Source organism: Artibeus jamaicensis, unplaced genomic scaffold, assembly GCF_021234435.1.
Source record: "Artibeus jamaicensis isolate MK-2021 breed Jamaican fruit bat unplaced genomic scaffold, CSHL_Jam_final contig_1132, whole genome shotgun sequence".
In the NCBI taxonomy this organism is placed as follows: Eukaryota; Metazoa; Chordata; class Mammalia; order Chiroptera; family Phyllostomidae; genus Artibeus; species Artibeus jamaicensis.
Window position 1 is genome coordinate 8,816,540 of NW_026521221.1, and position 22,733 is coordinate 8,839,272.

The window sequence follows — 22,733 nt, forward strand, 5'->3', positions numbered from 1 at the left end:
TGAGGGCAGAGACCCATGATCCCAGAGTCTGTCACAATGCCCAGCAGTAGGCTTCTAATAAGTATTTGTTGATCTAATTTATTATCCAAATGATTTAGCAAGCTCCCTCTATTAAATAATATAAAATAGAAATGATAGAGTTAAAGTCCTACAGGAAAAGGTTAAACTTTACCAAAAAATTTTATTTGATTTTTTTTCTCCTTCACAAATCTGATAGGTTTATCTCAACATATAGTCACCAACTATAAGCAAGTAATTCAGCTCCTGGAGGAGGGAATAGCGAACAGGTAACAGATTCGTTTGTCCCTGTCATTCTGTGCAGCCTCGTTTTCCAGTCCTGTGCTCTCCTCCTCTCTGGCGTGTGCGCGGGTACCTGTCTCTGCAGCTCCCCCATGTTCATAGTCAGGGGGCCTTTCTCAGAACAGTGATGTACCCCCAGGAAGCTGCACTGACTTAAGATTTAGGAATCTTCTCACTAATAATGAGATGGTCTTAAACTGAAGAATTATTGACTTAGATTTAGATGGAGGGAAGGCTCTCCTAACTTCACATGAGAATGAATTTCTAAAGGAGACTGTGAATTCCATCTGGCTTAAGCTTGACCTTGACATAATTCCAGATCTCATTTCAAAGGTCTTTCTGGCACTATAAGATTAATATTCTATGTTTAATCACAACTTTCTCTGTCTTCTAGGCTTCTTCTCCAACAAGTTCTTTACCTCCCTTTGTCTTATTTAATGGGTCTGTCCAGGTTGAATGTTCTTTAGTATTCCCTTTTTCAAATGTAATTTTTGTTTCTGTTGCTTAAAAGAAGTTCTAATGTAGTTGAGCATAAAGATACATTCCCTTTCACTCTCAGATATCAGTAACTAGAGCACTGCTACTGCCCCCGCTGGACTGCCCTCCTAGGTACACTGGGCTAAGTATGGATGCTGCTGCCTCTCGTCTGTGATCCTCAGCACTGACATTCTTGTCTTAGATCCTCAGAGATTCACCATGCATAAGCAATGCTCATTCTAATTTTTTCGCCTTGTATACACAGAATCACAGCAGCCACCCACGTTCATGAGGCCAGCAGCAGATCCCATGCCATCTTCACTATCCACTACACTCAGGTGGGTTACTTCTTATATTTGGTTAGATTTCTTCCTTTCCTTGTCCCTTTTGACTTCATCCATTTACAGGTCTATTAAGCTGTGCACCTAGAAAGGGTAGAGGCATTGAGTAAGACTAATCAAAATACCTTCTACTTACATTTTACTTTTAAGATTTCAAAGCACTTTTATATCTATGTGATAAGTATGGCCATTTAAAACAAAAAGCAAGATTGAAGTAAAACAAGCATTAAAATGAACGAGTAAAAGATTCACTTCTATTATGACAGAGTAAAAAAGTCAACAAATCCTGTCCCCAAAAAGCAGCTGCAAAGCTGGACAAAACTGTGCAAAGCAACCATATAATAAACTAAGAAGCCTATATTCAAGAAAACTACAGAATTGCAAGCAAGAACAGCTCAAATGTATAGTACATTGTCTCGGGCTGCTCCCATCCCTCCTCACCCCCCAATCTCTGTCAACGAGGCAGTTCGATCAGGGGAGGGAAGGTTGTGCAAGCCAGTTTTGTTTCTGCCACTCCCAGAGGTGTTGATTTGGAGCACGGTCAGTTAAAGTGACCATCTCAGTGAGAAGTGAACGAGGAGGGCCAGTGGCTCCGTTGGCCTGTGACTGGGGGTCTGTTCCAGGCAAGAAATGAACTGGCAGATTATCTGAGGATTTAACAGGGGTTCAGAGAGATGACACAGCCATAGCGGCTTTTGATAAGATCCTCTCACATCCTGAGGAACCTAAGCTGTGCACACACAGCAGAGACTAAGCGGGCTCAAGTCAGCCACGCAGCCCTGACTTGGCAGAATCTACACATATGTTCAGAGGAGATACAAGAGGGCCTTTGGCTAGTGGATGATGGGGTAAACTGCTAGACCTTTTCATTTATTCCCCAGCTCACACACTGATCCATCAATGGAGAAGAAGTCATGTTGGCTCAAGGTATTTGATTACAACTTCCGACCAGTCTTTGGCTGGACACTAAACTGTGCAGACACAGGTCGGCCCCTAAGAAGCCAAGCGTACAACTGAAAATGACTATGGGAAAAACTGCAGAGACTGCTTTGTCTGCATACTGTGGGGCAGACAGATTTTAAAGATTTAGTCCAGGCAAGTTACCAAACAAAACAACTAACACTACCACCCTTTATAGGAAAAAAACAGAATCCAGAGTTGTTACAATATATTATCTAAAATATCTAGTATTCAACCAAAAATTATTAGACATGGAAAAACAAACAAGTGTGACCCATGCTTAAGGAAAAAAACAGCCAATAAAAACTGACTCTAAGTGACTCAGATGTTGGATTTAGCATACAACCACCCTGAAGCAGCTAATATAAATACGATTAAAGAACTAAAAGAAACCATTGTAAAGAATTAAAGGAAAGCCCTCACTGATGTGGTTCAGTAGGTTGGGCATTGTCCTGCAAAGTGAAATGTTGCTGGTTCAATTCCCGGCTGGGGCACATGCCTGGGTTGGGATTCTTTCCCTGTGGGAGTGCGTGCACGCAACAACCACTCGATGTTTCTCTCTCACATCAGCGTTTCTCTCCTTCTCTTTCTCCCTCCCCCACCCGTCTCTATAATAAATAAATAAAATCTTAACAAAAAGAATGAAAGGAAAGCATGATGACAATGACTTTAGAGAATTTCACTAAAGTGATATAAATTATCTCCTTAAATAGGGATTATAGAATCCAAATGTACAATAATTGACATGAAACATCCATGGTAGAACTCAGTGGCAGATTTGAGATGGCAGGAGAATCTGAAGAGGAGTGAACAGAGACACTCAGGCCTGTGGGACAGAATCAGGTCCTGCCCACACCAGGGCGATGGGAGTTCCAGGAAGAGAGAACAGAGAACAGTCATAAGGGAACTTTGAAAGGTAACGGGAAAAAAAATCCCCAAATTTGTTCAAAATCATTCATCTACAGATCTAAGATGCTTAAGAACTGCAAGTAACATAAACCCAAAGAAAGCGTCATGTCCAGACTCATCACAGTCAAACTGTTGAATGAGAAATGGAAACTCTTGAAAGCAACTAGAGAAAAACGACTCATGATGTACAGGAGAAAAATTACGTGATCAATGGCTGACTTGTCATCAGAAGCATTGGACCCCAGAAAACAGAGTGATGAAGAAAAATAAAACTGTCATCCAAGATTTATATGTGCAGCAAAACTAGCTTTCAAAAGTGGAGATGAAATAAGAACATTCCTATAGTGAATAAAGAAAAAAAAAGACAGAATTATTGCAAGCAGCCCTATTTTACAGTAACACTAAGTGAAATATTTTAGACTGAAATAAAGTGATGTAGTCTTTCTCACTTCCTTAAATGTCATTAAAATAAAGTTATATAAAACAATATAATGCTATATTACTGTACATCACATATACACTCACACACGCACACACTGTCATACTTGTGACTAATAGCATAAAGGAATGAGCAGAAAAAAGATATATTGGAGTAAAGTTTCTATATTCTAGTTAGAATTAAGTTGGTATTTTTTGGAAGTCAATCGCGGTAAGTTAAGATGCATATTCTGATATGTAGAGCAGGGAAGTAGCTAAGGGAGCACTAAGAAAGTAGTTCAAAATTGTAATTTAAAAGTCAGCAGGGATTAAAATAGTACACTAAAAATACTTATTTAACACCCAGAAGGCAGAGGAGGAACACAAGAACAAAACATCATGAATCATATAGAAAATAAAGAGAAAAACAGCAGATATGATTCTGACCACATCAATAATTATACTAAGTATGAGTGGATGAGGGTACAAACAATCAGACTAAAAGCAAGACCCAAGTATATGCTGTCTTCAAAAAACACTTTTTAGATTCGAAGATATAAACAGGTTGAACGTAAAAGGATGGAAAAAAATACACCATGTAAATAATAGTCATAAGAGAGCAAGAGTACTCTATTAGTATCAGACAGAAAGAATAGATTTTAAGACAAATATGAGAGAGAGATTTCATAATGATAAAAGGTTTATACATCAAGAAGATACAGCAATTTTAAATGTATGTGCTTTAAACACTAGAGTCCCAAAATGCACAAAGGAAAAATTTACAGAATTGGAAAGAAAAATAAACAGGCAATTCAATAACAATAGTTAGAGATTTCAGTGATCCACTTTGAAAAATTGGCAGAACAACTAGATAAAAATCAATAAGGATATAGATTTGAGCAACATTATCAACCAATGTGACCTTACATTTAAAGAGTACTCCACTTACATCTATAGGACACTTATTTCCAAGTGCACATAGAAATTCTCTAGAATAAACCACGTACAGCATAAAGCTAGGTAATCAAGATAGTCTGGCATTAACAATAAGATAGATAAATAGATCAACGGAACAGACAGAATGGAGTCCAAAACAGATCCACATATGTATAAGCAACTGTCTTTTTTTTTTTAACTTGTGCAAATCAGAATCTGATACCAATTAAATGGTGACAGTTTTGTCAGTAAGAATATGCTCTTCCATGGCTAGGAAAGCAACTGTCTTTTAACAAAGTGGCAAAGACAATTCAATAGTGTCTAGCTTTTTCAACAAATAGTGGTAGGACAATTGAATATCCATATATTTAAAAAAAACAAACTAAAGACACCTTTGATCCATACTTTGTACTTTATCTGAAAATTAACTCAAACTGCATCATTAGACAGAAATGTAAAACTGAAACTATTAATCTTGTAGAAGGTAACATGGGAGAACCTTTGTGATCTTAGATTAGGCAAAGTGTTTTTTTTTTTTTTTTTTAGATATGACACCCTGTGAACCAGACAATCTTGGTTCGATTCCCAGTCAGGGCACATGCCTGGGTTGCAGGCTGGTTCCCTTCAGGCCGGTTCCCAGCAGGGGACACACAAAGGCAACCATACATTGATGTTTCTCTCCTTCTCTCCTTCCCTTCCCCTCTACAGATAAATAAATAAAATCTTTAAAAAAAAAAAAAAAAGGAACTCTCCAAACTCAATAAGAAACAACTAAAAATAATGGGCAAAAATTTTGAACCAATACTTTATTAAAGAAACTGTACAAATATCAATTAAACACTTGAAAAGATGCCTAACATTGTTAATTATTAGGGGATGCAAGTTAAAACCAAATGAAATATCACTGCTCTCCTTTTAAAATGGCTAACATTAAAAAGAGTGATTTCAAACATGTTCTAGCAGTTTCTTAAAAAGTTAAACATCCACCTACCATTCGATCCAGCCGCTCCACTCCTGGGTATTTTCCAAAGAAAGATCTCCATACAAAGACTCGTACACAAATATTCAAATTCGTACTTGTACAAAATATGTTTTGTAATAAATCATAAAACTTATTTGTCATTGTTCAGAAGTGAAAACAACCCAAATACCCATCAAGAGGTGAATGGATAAACAGACCATGTAATGAAATACTACTTCATTCCAATAAATGAATGAACTATTTATTCATTTAAATGAGCAATAAAAATTAATGAACTTTTAATACACTCTTCAAAATGTATGAATCTCAGGACAGTTATGCACAGTGAAAGAAGTCAGACATTGTATGAATCTATTTGTATGGAATATCCTGAGAAGACAAATTTATAAAGACAGGAAGTTGGTGAGTGGTTGCCTAGAGCTGGGGATGAGGGTGAAGACTGATTGCAAACACACTTGAGAGAAACTGGAGAATATTTTAAAGCTGGACTTGGGTGATGGATGTACAACATTAAAACAACAACAAAACCCACATGAAATTTAAGAAAAAAATATAAAGGAAAAATAGTTTTGTTCTTGAGGGCTGGATGCTCTCAATAGAATAGAGAGGCGGAGCACTAGCTCTAGCTCAGAGATTCTCCCCGTGTTGTGCAGGACATTAGCGTGTGGCACGGAGCTTTAAAGCATGCAGTGCCCGAGTGCTTAGTCAAAGGCCCTGACCTCTTTTCCCTTAGAATGTCAAATAAAAAAAATGACAACAGCTAACGCAATAGCCATCCGGTGTGAATAAATCAAAATTATATGTATTTTTTGTGTGTGCCATAGAATTTTAGTTTGTGTGTGCTATGACACGAAAAAAGGTTGAAAATCGCTGCCCTAGCCAGTTAGCCTGATGTGACTCGGGTTAACAAGAGGGACAGGCCAAACCTCCACAGGGACCCAGCCTGTTGTGAGAGTCAGAGTCCCCTGGAGGGGACTGGGTGATTTGCCTGCTGAATTGTACTGAAATTCTGTGTGCCCTGAACACTGTACCCAGAGGACATCACGGGGATTTGCCCCGTTTTTCTGTGGAAGCCTTGCTCATATTTTTAGTGGAGTAACTATCCTGAGCTTACTGATTATATCCATCAGATATTGAGGTCTTATCTGGCACATCTGAATACAGATTTTTTTGAATGAGCTGGCTAAAAAATCCAAAATATCACCTTGGTTAGGAGGGTGTCTAAGAGGGAAAGAAACCACATTGTTCCAACTGACAAGCTTTAAATGTATTTTCTACCTTAGGCAGTTCTGGAGAACAGCCTCCCCTCTGAAATCTCCAGCAAGATCAACCTTGTGGACCTAGCAGGCAGGTAATTAGGATTTCAAAGCCAGGAGGGAATGACTTCTTGGCAATGACCTTGTTCTTGTCCATGTTGTAGGAACTAAACCCGTTTCCACCTTTTTCATATTTCATTAATCCTGAGGAAGTTATAAAAGAACCAAATTCTTTAAATGCTAAATTAAGAAATTATAGCTGCTAGGAGTCCAGAGGTCCACGCCAAGGGTTCTCAGTCTCAGCTGTCCACTGAAGTCACTGGGATCGTTGGAAATTCCCAGTGCCGAGGCTGTGCATTAAACTAGCTAAATCTGTGCTAATACAGTTAGTGTACATGCGTGTTATGTGTAGCTGCAAGTACGACACATAACACCGTGGCAGCCAAGATAGAAACAAGTGTAATGAATTAAGAGTGACAGTTCATTACAAGATGGGAACTTTTTTTTTCTGGAGTTCAATTCTGAAAGGAATTTATTATGTGGGTCTTTTTCGTGATGTGCAGCATTAATGGGTAGTGCCTTTGAGCAATATCATAAGGAGAGTGTTGTCTTGTTTGCTTTTGTTTTTCTGTTTACTGACTGTTTTAGTGAAAGAGCTGACCCCAGTTACTGTAAGGACCGGATTACCGAAGGAGCCAATATCAACAAGTCCCTTGTGACTCTAGGAATTGTCATCTCCACCTTAGGTATTTGGCTGGTGACGGGTCATCAGAGAGGGAGGGGGACTTTGGAGAATCACTTGTGTATTTTCCTTTTGTCAAAATGGGGTAGATACAAGGTTCTTTGTGATATAGTTCCCTTCTGGTTTGGGACATCAAAATAAGTATCTGTCTGTGTTTTAGAACACAACTTGGCCATCATCCCTGTACTCCCATTTGAGAAAGGAAGAGACTGAAAAATTGTGTGGCTCAAATATTCCATGTCCTGAGTCCAAAGTCTAATTCAGGGCTCAAAGCTTAAGCATCCTGTCGTATTCAGAAGTGGACTAAGGAGTGTGGTACATCAGTCTCTACTTCCCAACCCTTGTTTTCTTTTAATGCATTTGTGTCAGAATTTCTTTTTTCTTCCACTTTTATTATGTTTTGATTTTAAGCCCAGAACTCTCAAGTTTTCAGCAGCTGCCAGAGCCTCAGCAGTGTGACCAGCACCGGCGGTGACAGCGGGATCCCTGGCTCTCCTTCCGGGACCAGTGGTGGAGGGGGCCCCTCCCGGAGGCAGTCTTACATCCCGTACCGCGACTCCGTGTTGACCTGGCTGCTGAAGGACAGCCTCGGAGGCAACTCCAAAACCATCATGGTTGCCAGTGAGTGGCATGCCGGGGCTGGTTCTGTGCTGGGACTGGTACTGTGCCTCCGAGAGAGGGCCGTGGCCACCTATTTCATCATGGGTCTCTTAGAGGGCTTGGCTTGTTTTTTAACTTTCTCCTTGTGCCTCAGCCGTGTCTCCTGCACACACTAGCTACAGTGAGACCATGAGCACGCTGAGATACGCCTCCAACGCCAAGAACATCATCAACAAGCCACGGGTAAATGAGGTGAGACCGTCACTGGAAGTCCTGACATGTTATACTTTACACAAAGCTCTGTCTCATTCCCCTCATCAATGTCTTTCTTTTTGTACTCACCCCAACTTGCCAACCTTGTTCTCTGAATGATAAGGGAGTGAAATTTTTCTAGTGTTATATTCTTCTCTCATATCTCTATTGACTTTGTTTATAACCTTTTATGAATATTTTAGATACTTCTCTAAGACCTAACATCCTTGGTGTACTATTGTCACTCAAAGACAAAATTACTTAAAATTTTCTGTATTTACTGATTTTATTCTGAGTTTATGTTGATGTATGCTTATATATTTTTTCTATGCTAATTGTCATTCTGCCTCTGTTTTGGGCTGAAAGAGGCATGTAATAAATTCATTAGTTTTGAATGCTGAATAATAGAATGTTCCAGAAATTCCTTACCTGCGTCGCAGTGTCAGTGACCGGCTGCAGAGCAGGGATTGCAAACCAGTGGCCAGGCAGATCTAGCCCATCTATGGACTATTTTAAAAGGCAGTGGAGTTAGACACTAAGCTTAGCCGCGACAGCGAAAGGTTAGCACCGGCTGCCTGTACACGCCCCGCCTTTGTGTCACCTGCCTGCCCTCCTGCTCTAGGACAGTGACTCAAACTTCAGTGGGCGTCCAAACCTCCTGGAGGGTTCATTGAACCACAGCTGGGCCCCAGGCCTCAAGAGTTTCTGATTCAGTAGGCGCTGGGTAGGGACAGAATTTGTATTGCTAACAAGTTCTTAGTCCTGGGACCGCATTTTAGGAAGACTGCCCCAGAAGGTGGTCCAAAGGAGGGATCTGCTTCTTCTGAGGTAACCACACACAGCATCTCATAGCTGTTTGGGGCCTGCTCTCATCAGTGTGACTGCGTTCTCTGTGTTGCAGGATGCAAACGTAAAGTTGATCAGAGAACTCAGGGAAGAGATAAGAAGACTGAAAGCCTTGCTGCTGAGCTTCGAACTGGTACGCAGGCGGCCAGAACGCGCGTGTGTTCGGGCCCCTTTTCTCCTGCATAGACGCTAAGCCCCGCTCTGCTGTGTTCTCAGTTAAGTGACCCTGGTGGAGCAGGGGCAGTTGCAGAGGCAGGAAGGGGTCGCTCTGACTTACTGTGTAGTTTCCAGGGGGTGGACATCCTCTCACTGCATCGTCTCTGTTGTCCAGAGGGCATGTGCCTGTCTGGCCCTTATTCCGTGTGTGGGCAGACATGGGGCTGGGCTCCTCCAGAAAAAGCTCTCTGAATTCACCTTCTTTGTGCCACTCTGAGCCCAAATACTTAGACTTCTGATTTGTTTATGATTTTAAAGACAAAGTCTTTCCCTTGTCTGTACCTTGTCTTCCCTCGCAAGAGTAAGGTGGGACCCACCGAGCACATCTCTCTCTTTGTGCAGAGAAACTTCAGTTCACCGAGTGAGGAGGAGGACGGAAACCTGCAGCAGCGGGTCCTCCAGAACGAATCGAAGGTGGGTGTGTGAGGTGGGCCCGGCTGTGCTCCATACCACCCTCCATCACGCCCGGGCCAGGGCTGCTCCCTCGCCAGGACACAGGGGTTCTGTCCAGTTTGGAGACAGGTTTTGTCGCCACTGAGTCTAGAATGGGGAGTCATTTGTCTGGAGGGCTGTTGACCAGCCTTCTATTCTGTTTCCTCAAAAATTCCTGGTAACTCCCTTTGGATAGTGACAATAGCTTAGAAAATAAAACATGCTCTCCAGTCAGTGAGTCAACCAACCAACATGCATTCACCAGGCACCAGATAGCTCACGATGCTGCAGAAGACATCGTGTAGCCCCTGCACACAAGGGCTTGCAGTAGAGTTGGAAACACATACAGAGAATGGTTAAACATAAACTATATGACTTAGATGAAAGGGCTTAGAGAAGGAAGGAAGAAAGCATGATGGCTTGGAATTTTCAGGGCAGGCATTATATTGCTGGAGCGAAAAGTCAGACATCCTGAACTAGACCTCGACGATAGTAGTTTGTTAGGTATGTAGAAGGGGTAAGGAATTTGGGCCGAGAGAGGGAAAGCCTGCACTAAGGCATGGAACTGAGAGAATGAATGGTGTCGGAGGCCACGCGGCAGCTCACAGGAGGAGAAAGACTAAGCTGGCTGGAACGGTGCTTCTGGCAGAGAGTAGTGGAGGTAAGGTGAGGGCCATGTTAGGAGTTTGTTTGAACTTGACATAAACAGGATTGATCACAGCTTCCTGAACCAGGCCAGTGACATAATAAAGGAGGATAGTGGGGAAACCAGTAGGACAGTTGTATGTAGGACGGGTTGCAGCGAGGGAAGCCTGGAAGCAGAGGGACCGCCCAGGAAAGGGACTGCTGTTGTGACCCCCTGAGAGCGAGGACGAGGCATTTTGGGAGGTTAGATTAAGTGGTGATTCCCAGAGACACTTAAAAGGAAAGAAGCGACAGGCATTATTTGGTGACAGGTTAGATTTAGATCTTGCAACCAAAGCCTCGATATCCAATCTTCTGTTACATCATCCTGTGTGTTATTAAAGTCACCATACTTTATTTGTTATTAAAGTACTGGCTATGTCAACATTTTGTTACTCAAACTAAACTCTAGGACTGTATTCAGAAGCTTCTCAATTCTGTGTTTAACCATACGTTCTGATTTGGGGTTCAGAAAATATTTTATTGTTGTTATTTTATTACTACATGGTGTTTCAGACCAATTTCATATAGTTCTCTCTGAGGAGACTCCTCTTGTGCCTTGTGGTGTTCGAACCACGTATACACGTGTACATTAGAGCTCGGTGTGCTGCACTTGAGAAAGAAGAGTTGGGTCACAAAAGGATTCCCGGTGTGGCTCTTATGGAAGGGGATGGGGAGAGGGGAATTATAGATGTCTAACATCTCAATCAGTTTTTAAAAATAACATTTATGGCCCCGGCTGGTGTGTCTCAATGGATTGGGTGCCTGTGAACCAAAGGGTCACTGGTTAGATTCCCAGTCAGGGCACATGCCTGGGTTGTAGGCCAGGTCCCTGGTATGGGGCACATGAGAGGCAACCACACAATGATGTTTCTCTCTCTCTTCCCTTCTCTAAAAATGAATGAATGAATGAATGAATAAATAAATAAATAAAATTTATGGCATTTTCCCAATTATAAAACTAATACATGCTTGTTGCAGAAAATGTTTGAAAATAACATTTCTGGAGGAGTTTCTATTTTTGAAAGTAACAGTTGCTTCTTGAAGAAAACTTTAAAAACACCGGGATCTCACAGAGGGGGTACAAGGGCCCCTGTGGGGCTTTCAGCAGTAACAGTGAGGAGAGTCAGGAAGTGATACGCATGCAGGGAGGGAGCAGGGTGACGTCTGAACTTGGTCGGCTTCTCATGCTGAGTCTCTGAGGTCACTTCCTCCCTCTCTGCAGATAGACCGGCTGACCCAGGACTGGGCCCAGAAGTGGGATGAGTGGAAGGCCCTGGTGGAGCATTACAGAGTGGGCATCAACAAGCGGAGGGCTGGGGTTGTCATTGACTCCAGCCTGCCACACCTAATGGCCTTGGAGGAGGACGTGCTCAGCACAGGCGTCGTGCTCTATCACCTCAAGGTAAGTAGGCAGGGCACTCCTCTCTTGCTGAGCTACTGGCCCCAGAGGTCAAGGAGGGGAAAGCCAGGGGCAGCAGCTGTGCATCAGTGAGCTTGACGGATGCCACCGAGCCACCTTCAGGTTGCCCTCAGGAAAATGGGCCAGCCAACCAGTTGCGGGCTGTTTGGCTTTTGTATAGATAGAGCAGAAAACTGGAAATCAGAACAATCATTTTTCTTTAGCGACTGCTACTGTTTGCTTTTGTTCTCTGAGCCCTATCTTCTCATTTTAAAATGATAATGATGCTGCTTGTATTCCTTTTCTGGCTTCCTGAAACACAGGCATGCAGGCATGGAGGTGAAATCCTAACCTTACAGCACCATCAGTGCCCATGCAGGCTGCTCACAGGTGGCTAAAGGGGGAATTGTCCCCGACTAGGCTCACTGGGGAACAAAGAGAGGAGAGGAAGTAGGTAAAGGAAGCCTAGAGAAAGCATGGGGGAGAGTCCAAAGAGCTGGAGGGGCTGGGGGCAGTGGGGACAAAGTGTGACATGCAGCCACCTAGAAAGAACAGAATGAAGTTAAGGCCTTCCGCGAAGGACCTGGCTCTCCTGGTTCTTCATCCTCTGGAGGCCAGGTCCTCACATCTCAATGAGGCCGTTTGAGAGTCCGTGACTCACGGTAGATAGAGTCTGATATCCTGTCCTCCCCAAGAATGGCCTGCTGTGGAAGGACCATCTCTACAGATGGCAGAACATACTTTACATGGCCAAAATCCCTATGCTCACTGAAAATCCAGTCTTCATTCTCAGAGTTGTCCCCAGCTGACATTTAGAAGGAGCAGAGTTTAGGGGGGATATGTAATGTGCTACTATCCCTGGAGAAATGAGACTCCTAGTGCTGCAGTGCATGTGGTAGTGAGATGTCAGCAAAGCTCACCATGTTTAGAAAGTCTCGCCCTGGCTGGTGTAGCTCAGTGATTGAGCGCGGGCCTGCAAACCAAAGGGTTGCTGGTTCAATTCCCAGTCAGGGCACATGCCTGGGTTGTGGGCCAGGTCCCCAGTTGGGGACATGAGAGAGGCAACCACACATCAATGTTTCTTTCACTCTTTTTATCCCTCCCTTCTCCTCTCTCTAGAAATAAATAAAAAATAAGATCTTAAAAAAAAAAAAAGAATGTCTGTTCTTAGGATAAGCCCTGAGGGAACTGTCAGAGACTAAGCGTCTCAGACAGAAAGTTAAACTTATTTCCTGATACCCAGAATATAAATCTCAGTGAAATGCCTCAGGCAGTAGGGGCTGTTACCTTATTAACAGATCTAAATGCCAAAGGCTGTGGATCCTTCTGATTGTCAGAACCACAGGGAAAGGTTGGAAGTCAGGAACCAAGTGGATTAAAATGGTCAGTATTTGAATAGAATTGACCGCATATATTGATTGCATGTGGAGTAAGCAGATGAAGCTAGAAATCAGGTGGTAGAGCCTTGGGGTACATGCAGAGAGTTAAAGGTCATGGCCAGCCTCATCTGAATGTAGAAGCGCTGGCTTTCCTTGCTGATTCAGTGCACTCACGGCATGGCAGTCCCTGCTCCGTGCATTTCCAATGAACCTGGGCAATGGGGTTCCACAGGTGGTGCAAATCCTGCCATTTTGCATTTTTTGTACCCATTTCCCCCTTTTGTTTGTTTACACCTGGTTTGGGTAGTAGTATAACAGTAATCACTCAGGATTCTGTTTTGTTTGTTTGTTTGCTGACTCGATTACAGATCTGGAACTAGTCCTTGGCAATGTGCTGGGAGCTATTTCCCCTTGGGCTGCCTCAGCAGGAGCCTTGGGAGGGGAGGGGCCCGGAGAAAGGGTGCAGGGAGCACAGGTTACTGGTATCCTGGACTTGGTCCTCCCGAGTGCCTCTGTGCCACTGACCTTCCCCACATGAAGAGGCAGTGGGGCAGCAACCACAGGCGCCAGTTCAGTCCCTGTGAAACAGATGCCATCACGTTTTTTGGTCATTTTTGCCCTGCAGGTCTAGAAGGTCTGATGTGCTGTGGCCTTTATCCTTTGGGGAGGAATGTGCCTCTTCATCAGGGCTGACCCTGAACCCACATGAGGGGTCTGGACCCCTTTCCCTTGATCCTGTCTGGTGGTGCCTGGAGGCCAGTGTCCATCGGCTGGTGTGAGGCTTGTTGGCTGAGCAGAAAAGGCTGGGCTCTGGCCGTCTGTGGGTGTGTGTGCGCAGGGGGCACAGAGCCTCATTCATCACTTCCAGGAGTCTTGCTTCTCACGGGCAGCTTTGGAGGGACTATAGGGATCACCGCTCTGGCTGCCAACAGTGAAGCCTGGTGTGGAACTCTGTGACCCGTGAGCCTCGGGTGCTGGGGAGGTGGTGTGTGGGGTTGGAAGAGCAAGGCTCAGGACCCAGAAAGACCTGACGTCTAGGCAGAGCTCTCCTATTTAGTTTGTGGCTTCCTTGGGCAACTTGTCCCATCAGCTTCAGATTCCTTGTCTATTAAAGGGGAATAATAATACCCACATTTGGGGTTGGTAAGGGTTAAATAAGAGATGTCTAGAAAGCATTGGTGCAGTGCCTGCAACACAGGGAATGGTTATTCAGTGGGTGGTAAGTTCGCATCTGAACTCAGCATCTCTGTCACGGTGTTGCTGCCTTCTCAGACAAGGCCACATGGTCCACAATGCCGCAGTCCAAGGCCAAAAGGCCTCGTCTTCTACTAACCTTGTGATTCATGCATGCTAACTCCCATTTCCCCTCCTCTCTCATCCTCTCTTCCAGTCCTTTTCGATTCTAGATGTGCTTTTCTCCTATTCGTGCTTTACCCTTCTTACAATCTGGTGTCTGTTAAACTTCATCTGCGGACCAAGAAGGTAAAAATCCTGAGCTTCCATACTCCTTCATAGAGCACGTGTGTCTGAGACTGCCTGGCCTGAACTTGGACCAGACGAACCTTTGTGCCTGTGGGAAAGCCATTCTGTGCGCCCACTTCCTTAGACCAAAGAACCTCTGACAGGTGGCTATGGCCGTTCCCTAGCTTCAGGCTGTGGAGTTTGCCAACCTTCGTTGGGCTTTGCAGAGATCTGGTGCTGCTTTGTCACGTAGTTTTGCCCTCACCTTCTCAGGGCCTTCTCAACTGCAGAGTGGGTGGGCAGGAGCCTGGGCCAAAGCGGAGAAGCCGTGCGGCGGGACGGCTGGGTGGGTTGGGGGTGACAGTGGTAACACTCAGAAGGGCGGGCTCTCCTTTTGGGGCAGGCCTGTCTCCCTTTTTAAGCTCATTTAATTGGCTTTGTTTTTCCCTGTAGGAGGGGACAACAAAAATAGGAAGGATTGACTCAGAACAGGAACAGGACATCGGTGAGTGACAAGCATGTGGTCTGATACTTGGCGCCAGGCAATCCTGCCTGACAGGATTTTTCAGAGGAAGCCGATGGTGCTATGAGGGGAAGGGCTCTCTGAAGCCCTCAGGGGCTGGTCCTTTTGCTGCTAGGCGGGGGGACCATGGCTGTGTGTCTGGGACTGATAGGAGGGGACCCACACGCGGGAGGATCCAGGTCTGGGTGGTTTCAGCTGGTGGCTCTTTCTCTTTCCTCAGGATATGAGATCTTCTAGATGTGGGTTCCAATCTCATGGGTAGAACGAAGGAGGTGTTTCCTTGGGTCGCGTCTCCACCCAGGTGACCCCCACCTTCCCTTAGTCTTGCAGGGTCAGTGGATCGAGAGAGACCACTGCACCATCACCAGCGCCTGTGGGGTTGTCGTCCTGCGGCCTGCCCAGGGGGCCCGCTGCACAGTCAATGGCCGGGAGGTCACTGCCTCCTGCCGTCTGACCCAAGGTAGGACTGTCCACAGCCCTGTTTATGCCAGATGAGTAAGGACCATCTCCTGTCTCATGAGTGAGACCAAGAGGGCTCAGTGAAGCAGCCTTTAAAGATGGGACACCCAGCCCCTGCACCCAGAGATCTGAAGGTTTCCTAAAACATCTTCCCATAAATGAAGAAGCCCTAATTGCTGGCCCCCAGAGAATGACACTGAAACTGGTCCCTGTGTTTGTTAGCTCTGTGTGCTTGGGAAAGTCTCCGAGCCTCAGTTTCCCCATCTGTAAAATAGGGATAATAATAGGATTAAATAGCAGGAAACATGAGGGTTGGATGAGCTAACCATGTAATGTCGTTCTCAGTGGGTTCTTGGCACTTCATTAGTGCTCGTGGTCCGCGGTCCTGTCACTGTTACAGTCAATATTAATCTATTCAAATTCTGTCTGTCCTTTGAGGCCGAGCATTCACCCTTCCTCCCATGAAGTATCCCCTGACTGCTCCACCTGGCATCCATCTTGCTTCTCCTTGGAGTACCGGACTCTTCCTGCTCAGTTCATTAGTTTGATACATATGCTGTGCAGTATCCAGTGAATACATATCTTTCTGACTGAGCTAGTTATCCACTTGTTGAGGGCAGGACTTTTGTCTCGCAGAACAGCGCCCTGCATGTAGTGTGTACCCAGAACGGGAGCTGGGGACTGGACGCTCACGTGTCTCTGTGCCACAGGAGCCGTCATAACCCTGGGAAAAGCACAGACATTCCGGTTCAGCCACCCCGCCGAGGCCGCCGTCCTTCGCCAGAGAAGGCAGGTCAGCACGCTGGCTGCCCTAGTTCTCCTTTCTGGGGGAGGAGTCTGGGCTCGGCTGGTTCCCTTGGGAGGGCAGGGAGGGCTGACGACCGCAGCCCCACTGTGCTTTCTCCCTTGTCCCCAGGTTGGAGAGGCTGTTGGCGGCAGTGGCTCTTTGGAGTGGCTGAACTTGGATGGAGATGTCACTGCCTCCAGGTTGGGTCTCTGCCCTTCACTTTGGAAAAAAAGGTGAGAAACAGCTGCTCGTTCTGCTGTAGAACCTGCTAGGTTTTCTTCTTAGGCCATTACAACGTGGAGCCGGGAGGAGGTGAGTGTAGCAGCCAAGGTTTGAATGAAGCTGGTCTGAACTAACTTGGCAAGTGAATTGAAGACGCCGAACCAGCTGCTCAGCTGACGGTTGGCAGAGAAGTGTCTTGGCCCTCACTTACTTCCCCTTCAGTGTTGCAGCTTTCCTCAACACCGAGGAAGTGTAGCATTTGTTTCCTACAGCCACGGTCAACGAGATTCAAATGTGCATTTGCAGTGATACAGCTCCTGAACGTGCCTCCCTGTGACCTCCTTAAATTCTGGGCTGCCCGTGTGTGAGCTTAGGGGGGTGTGTCAGTTGGCTCCCAGGACTCTGGCTTTCTCTGAGTCTTAAAGGTGTTGTGGAACTGACAATCCTTCCCCCCCCACCCCGCCTAAAACGAAGTGTCCAGAACTATGCATACCAAGGGCTGGAACCCCAGGAACGATGTGAAAATACCTTGGGGTTCTGCCCTCTCACACCCCCTTCACCAGTGTCGTGACTGTGAAGCAGGGAGTCAAGTTTGACATGTGTGTTTCCTTCTCCATAGCCATTCTTCAGCCATTTCTTCGTAGAATTCCCTCCCAGATCCAGATCCTGTGGGTCTGGTACTGGGAACAGTGGGATCCTTCTGTTCCCACAGCCCAGGTGGCTGCTGCCTTGGCGCTTTCCTTTAGAAAATGTCGGGGATCTGGTGCCAGCACCAGGGGCACAGGGCTCTGGGAGGTGACAGCTCTTGGTCCCCTGGTCCTGTAGAGGCCTCCAGCTGCTCGTTCCTCATACCCGGCGAATTTAATGGCAGCTGGAGGTAGCCGTGGGTCTGACCGTGGTGGTGAGGGATGCTGGATACGGGGTGCAGGTGCTCTAGTGCAGGGAGTGCAGACCGCGGGCTGGTCCTCACAGGTGGGCTGCCGAGGGCTGCAGGACGATGCACCAGAGTCTAAGGGAGGACGGACCCAGTGTTGAATGACCGAGTGGGCCTGAGGGGTGGCAGGTAAGGTGGGAGAAGTGACACAGGGTGAAGTGTGTAAAGGCCAAGATGGACTCAGGACTGAGGCTGGGGCTCTTGACTTGTCGGCATGGCCCTCCCTGTTAGTGGTGAATCTGGGAAAGGAGGTCTTGTGTTAGGTAAGATTTCCATCGGAAAGACGCACTGAAGATCTGTTTTTCCCAGAGTTTCGAGGCTTACAGAGAACGGCTCTACAGCTGAAAGAGCCGAGGGTGGTGGGGCTGACAGAAAAGCGTGTGGCCTCAGGCAAGTTACTGAGTCACTGAGCCTGTTTGCTCCCCTCTCCCTCCCAGATCCTTGTGACACCGGTGGAAGGAGCTAGAACTTGCGGAGTGCTTTGCCAAGTACCCGACAGCCCACAGCTCTGCTTCAGGGAGGCTCTCAGGGGGAGCTGTCCGGGAATGCGGCCTCCTTCCCTGTCCTCCCCTCTCACCCCAGCTGTCCAGAGAGCGCTGTCTCCTGCCTTGCTAAGGTCTTCTTGGGCTCTCTAGCCCCACTGGCTCTGATGTGACCTTTCAATGACACGGAGAATGCACCCTCTCATTCAGTGAGGACGGGAGGGATTTGAGAACCAAGGCCTCCCCCACTCGCTGCCTCCACTCAGCAGCAGCAGCAGCAGCTCTAGGAGCCTGTGGGCTGGGCTGGTCCCGCCCAGACCAGAGCCAGCATCCTGTGCCAGGCTTGGTGGAAGTGGGGTGCGGGCTCCAGCCTGTGACTGGGCAGAGGGACTGGAGAGCCGTCTGACTGTGGAGGAAGCCGCATGTTGTCCGTTGGGTTCCCAGTTGGCTTGTGGCTGTATCTCCGAGAGTCTCTCCTCTGCTCTTAGGTGGGGCTGCTGCCAAACCTCTCCTTGTCTGAGGCTTTTTTCCCTTCCTTTTTCTCTCTGGAGGAGGACTTGTGGGGAGCCTGCGAAGCTGGAGCTGACTCCAGAGTCAGGGAAAATTGGCTGGTCTGCCCCCTTTCCTCTTGCAGCAGGGATCTGGACCAGAGAGGAATTTGTCCTTGAAATTTATGCCCATATTCTTTGCCATTTCCCCTTTGGAATTTTGGGAGATTAACCTTAAGTGCCCAGTGGCTGGGAGACACTGTCATTGCTGCCACCGCTCCTGCTGCCTTAGTGAGTAGACACTGCTGCAGTCTGCTGCAGAAGCTGTCTGGCCCTGAGGCGGCCAGGACGGTGCCGTGCAGTGCTGGCAGGAGGGCGCCGGGCAGCAGCGGGGGGAGGCAGGAGCCACCCAAGAAGGAGGGCGGCCATCTGAGACAGCCAGAGGGTCTTTGGCTGGCAGGTACCTGAAGGCTCACCCTTGGTAACCTATCCAGACATGTAGCATAAGGTTGGTATTTTCTTTTTCATTTGCTTTTTGGAACCTTGGCTGACGTCCTTAGCAGAGGAGCCCTCTTCTGTCGGATGGCGTGTGGCACCTTTGGTGGAGGTGCAGTATCTGCCTCGGTCCTCCCGGACTGCCTCTCCTCACTGGTGCCGATGCTGCTGTTGCTGAGAAGGGAAGTGTACCAGGGTCTCAGGAGGGGACTGGCAGCTGCCCCTTTCCGGGAGGAAGGCTAGAGGGAGCTCTCCTCTGTTCACAGAGACTGTGAAGGAGGGTTTGAGGTGGCGGAGGAGGATGCTACAGTACATACTCTCAGGGAATTCACAATAAAGACTCCTGCCCGCCCCCTTGCCCCTGACGGCCTGGAGCTTCGCTGGGTTCGTCTAAGCCCTCAGATAGGCAGCTCACACCTCAGCCATGTCCGTGGTCAGACGGATTTTGGAGCAGCCCTGCAGCCATGACACGCGTGTAAAATGTTTCCCATTAACTGCTTTTTCTATTTGTGTGCCGTTTTTTTTTTTTAATTCCAGTTGCTATCTCTAGCCTTTTGCCTCGCATGTGTCAGAGTGTCTCTCCTCTTTTCTGTACACTCCACTGTGTGTGTTTGGCCTTCTGCCCACAGCACTCAGTGCCAGCCTCCCAGTGTGCTCGCTCGCTCAAGCATCCGGCCTGCCCTGGGCCTTGGACTCACTGCGGGTTGGATCACTCACAGCGTCCGTCAGAGAAGACACTGGTGTGCGTCAGTCCCCACCCGCGCACCTCCCCATCCATCTGTTTGCCCTCCAGCCCATCCGTCCTTCACTGTCCTCCTCAATCTATATTCAGAAATCTTTTTTTTTTTCTCAGACAGAGGCAGCAAACGGCCTGTAAAGGGCCAGATGGTACTTTACGCTTTGCAGAACTAACAGTCTCTGCTGCAGCTGTTCAACTCTGCCAGCGTGGCTGGTGCACAGGCAGCCCAGACAACACGCAAGTGAACAGTGCCGCAGACACTGAGCTGGGATCAGGACCGAGGGCGGCTGCATTCAGGCTTTTTGTGAGCCTCTGGCGGATGCCGGCCCATCCCAACCGCGCCCCCTCCCACCACCACCCTGGAGCACCTTTAGGGACCCGAATGACAGGGATGGAGTGGCACTGCAGACACAGCATGTGAGGCCCTGTCTAGGAGGCTGTGCGGGACCCAGGGCGGGGGTCACAGGCAGGTGGAGGCTGTCAGTCTTCAGAAGACGGCTCACTCATCCGTGCTCATGGAGGAGCCTGGTGGCAGAAAAAAGGATGATAGTAATCTAGAATTCTTTTTAAACTTTGTGTTATGGAAACTTCCAAATACAGGACAAGTGATCAATTCATAGCTAATCTTGTTTCATTTACATCCCCTCTCACTCTTCCCCTGCCCCCCCCCCCCCCCCCGCCAACTGAATCTAAACAAACCCCAGACAGTTTCACCAGAAAATGCTTCGGCATCTACCTCTGAAAGGTATGCCAGAGTCTAAAACTCTGGAACCCCGTCCAGGCTGGTTCTCACGGGCGTGGTGCTGGCGCCTCCCACCGGGCTGCCCGCAGAGGGTGTGTCTGCTCGGGCTGGGGGGCGCGGCCGCGGACACAGGCCCACCCCAGACGTCCCGTCCCGCAGTGTCCCTGGGGCTCCGGCTCCACTTTCTTTCCAGCAGATACCTTTTTTTTAAGGACAAAGTTTCTTGATGTAGTTAAAATATTTTTCTTTTGTTGTTCTTTTTAAAGCTGCTTTACTTTCCCTATTATTTTCTTTAACCAAAATGTATTTGTGTTTCTGCTGAACCCACAGTCTAAGAATGTGCTGGTCAGCCCCACACTGCTCCTGCACTGTGACATCAGGAGCTGCCTGTGACACCGCGCCTGTGTGTCCCAAGTTGCTGGAAGCCAAAGCCCTCTCTGCCCTGTCAAATTCAGGGACTCTCTCAGAGGGGCTTAAATGGCCACTGGTTGGTACTGAGCTGGGTTTGCATTTCCCCTGGGTCACCTCGGCCCCTCTGTGACAGGACAGAGCTGCGGGAGCAGAGTGGCGAGGACCACCGGCTATCCAGGGCCAGAGAGACGCCGCCCAGGACCAAGGCTCGGTGGCCACAGCAGCACTACGTGGGGGATTTCAGGCAGCAAATCCTAGCGGGACACAATAGAGCCAAAAGGGACCCGGAATTTGACCAGGCACGCGTCACCTGGCAGGTTAAAGACAGTAGGTACCCTGTGCTCCCAACATCTGTTCCTTGTCACATCTCTTCATGTTCTTGCTTCCTCAGCCTTCTGTGTTCTCTCCTTTGTTTTCTTTGTGATACGATGGAATCTTGGGTATTAGGTGTCCTCTCCTCTCTTTTAGAGGTTCTTACAAGGGGCTGGAAACAAAAATGAGGAAGCAGCTTCCCATTGGCCCCCACAGTGATGGCCCTCTGCTCACTGCTTCTCACGCACCCATTGGTCCGTGCTTTGCCTCCTGCCCTGGCACATGCCCACTGCTGTGCCGAGGCCTGGGGCTCCATTCCCTGGCCAGCCCTCTCACTCTGCACAGGTCCATGGCCAGAGGTGTCTGAGTCCAGGCAGCCACGGGCAGGGAGGGAGGAGCTGACCTTCTCTCAGAGTGTTTTTGTTCCCAGACCCGCAGTGGCAGCTCCGAGAAGAGACCTGGCTGGCCAACTCGCCGCAGCAGCAACAGAAAGACCGGGTGGCAGAGAAAGAACCTGAGGCTTCTGTGCCAGCTGATTCTTGGCTTCAGACAGATCCTGAGACTCCACCGTGCCCTCTGGCCCGAAGCCAGAAGAGGGCAGTGACGTGTCAGCTCCTTCGGAGACTAGCTCATCGCGCCTCTGGGCACAACATCAGGCGAAAAAAGGTCTGGTTCCAGCTAGAGAGAATCATCAAGAAGCAGAAGCTGCTGGAGGCCCACAAGAGACTGGAGCCCCTCAAGGCACCATGCTGGCTCCAGGATGGTTGTCCCCAGGAGTCTCCACACCAGGCCCCCGGCTCTGATGCCATGGTCCCAGGCCCTCAATGTGGAAGCAAGTCGACAAGTTGCAGCTCTTTGAGCCTCCGAAGGCTCTGCCTCCAGTACTTGCCCCAGCTCCGCAGGTACAGCCAGCAGGTGTCCCCTGGGAGCACTGGCGGAAGTTTGTGGCCTGGCCCAGGCCGGGCTCTTTCCTTCCCAGTGCGTCAGCTTCCTCAGCTTCCTCCGTCTGTAAAAGGGAAAGAGGTGTTTGCTCCTCTCCTCCTCCTCCTCTGTAGTTGCCATCTCCTAAGACTCAGGCTTTTCCCTTCTTCCACCTGGAGCGGCAGCTCTTGCTTCCTTCATGCTGTCTTCTGTGTGAGCTTTATTTCCATCGTTAGACCCCGACGACCACTTACCTGTCCTCGTGTATTCCAGCCCCACCTCCACTCATCTTGCCTCAGATCAGACTGTGGCCACACATTTCCTCCTCCTCCTCCCCACCTGGCCTGCCACCTCAGGTGAGCTTCCTGACCCCGCCTCCTAACCAACTATTTTTCTGACTGCCAGGTCATCCTGGTCTCTTTTCTCTTTCACTCCTCACCACCAGTCAAGGTGGGGGCGGGGGGGGCGTTGTGGGTGCTGTGTTCTCTCCCAGCCTGTGTGGCACAGGGCATTGTGTCTACTGCTTTACACCCTCTGGGCCCAGCACAGGCCTTGCCCGTAGTGGGAACACTATTAATGTCTGTTGGTCAACTCTCTGGTCTGTAGGGTAGTAGGCAGCTTTAAAA

General features: G+C 47.8%; 1 protein-coding gene and 1 non-coding gene across 4 annotated transcripts in view; one reads left to right on the forward strand and one right to left on the reverse strand.

Moving 5' to 3' along the window:
• STARD9 (StAR related lipid transfer domain containing 9) overlaps window positions 1-22,733 on the forward strand; it is a 115,554-nt gene that overhangs the window by 71,160 nt on the left and 21,661 nt on the right. For all 3 annotated transcript variants that reach the window (XM_037161673.2, XM_053665852.1, XM_053665845.1), the window contains 15 exons: window positions 218-287; window positions 1,043-1,115; window positions 6,606-6,673; window positions 7,227-7,324; window positions 7,732-7,941; window positions 8,075-8,172; window positions 9,074-9,151; window positions 9,577-9,648; window positions 11,576-11,755; window positions 15,046-15,097; window positions 15,438-15,575; window positions 16,285-16,367; window positions 16,491-16,594; window positions 21,008-21,201; window positions 21,617-22,088. In XM_037161673.2, the coding sequence (XP_037017568.2) occupies window positions 218-287; window positions 1,043-1,115; window positions 6,606-6,673; window positions 7,227-7,324; window positions 7,732-7,941; window positions 8,075-8,172; window positions 9,074-9,151; window positions 9,577-9,648; window positions 11,576-11,755; window positions 15,046-15,097; window positions 15,438-15,575; window positions 16,285-16,367; window positions 16,491-16,594; window positions 21,008-21,201; window positions 21,617-22,088 (1,990 nt within the window). The remainder of the gene's footprint in view (window positions 1-217; window positions 288-1,042; window positions 1,116-6,605; window positions 6,674-7,226; window positions 7,325-7,731; window positions 7,942-8,074; window positions 8,173-9,073; window positions 9,152-9,576; window positions 9,649-11,575; window positions 11,756-15,045; window positions 15,098-15,437; window positions 15,576-16,284; window positions 16,368-16,490; window positions 16,595-21,007; window positions 21,202-21,616; window positions 22,089-22,733) is intronic.
• Window positions 4,536-4,648, reverse strand: LOC119061328 (small nucleolar RNA SNORA24). Its single transcript, XR_005084758.1, has one exon. It is a non-coding gene; the product is annotated as a small nucleolar RNA SNORA24 (small nucleolar RNA).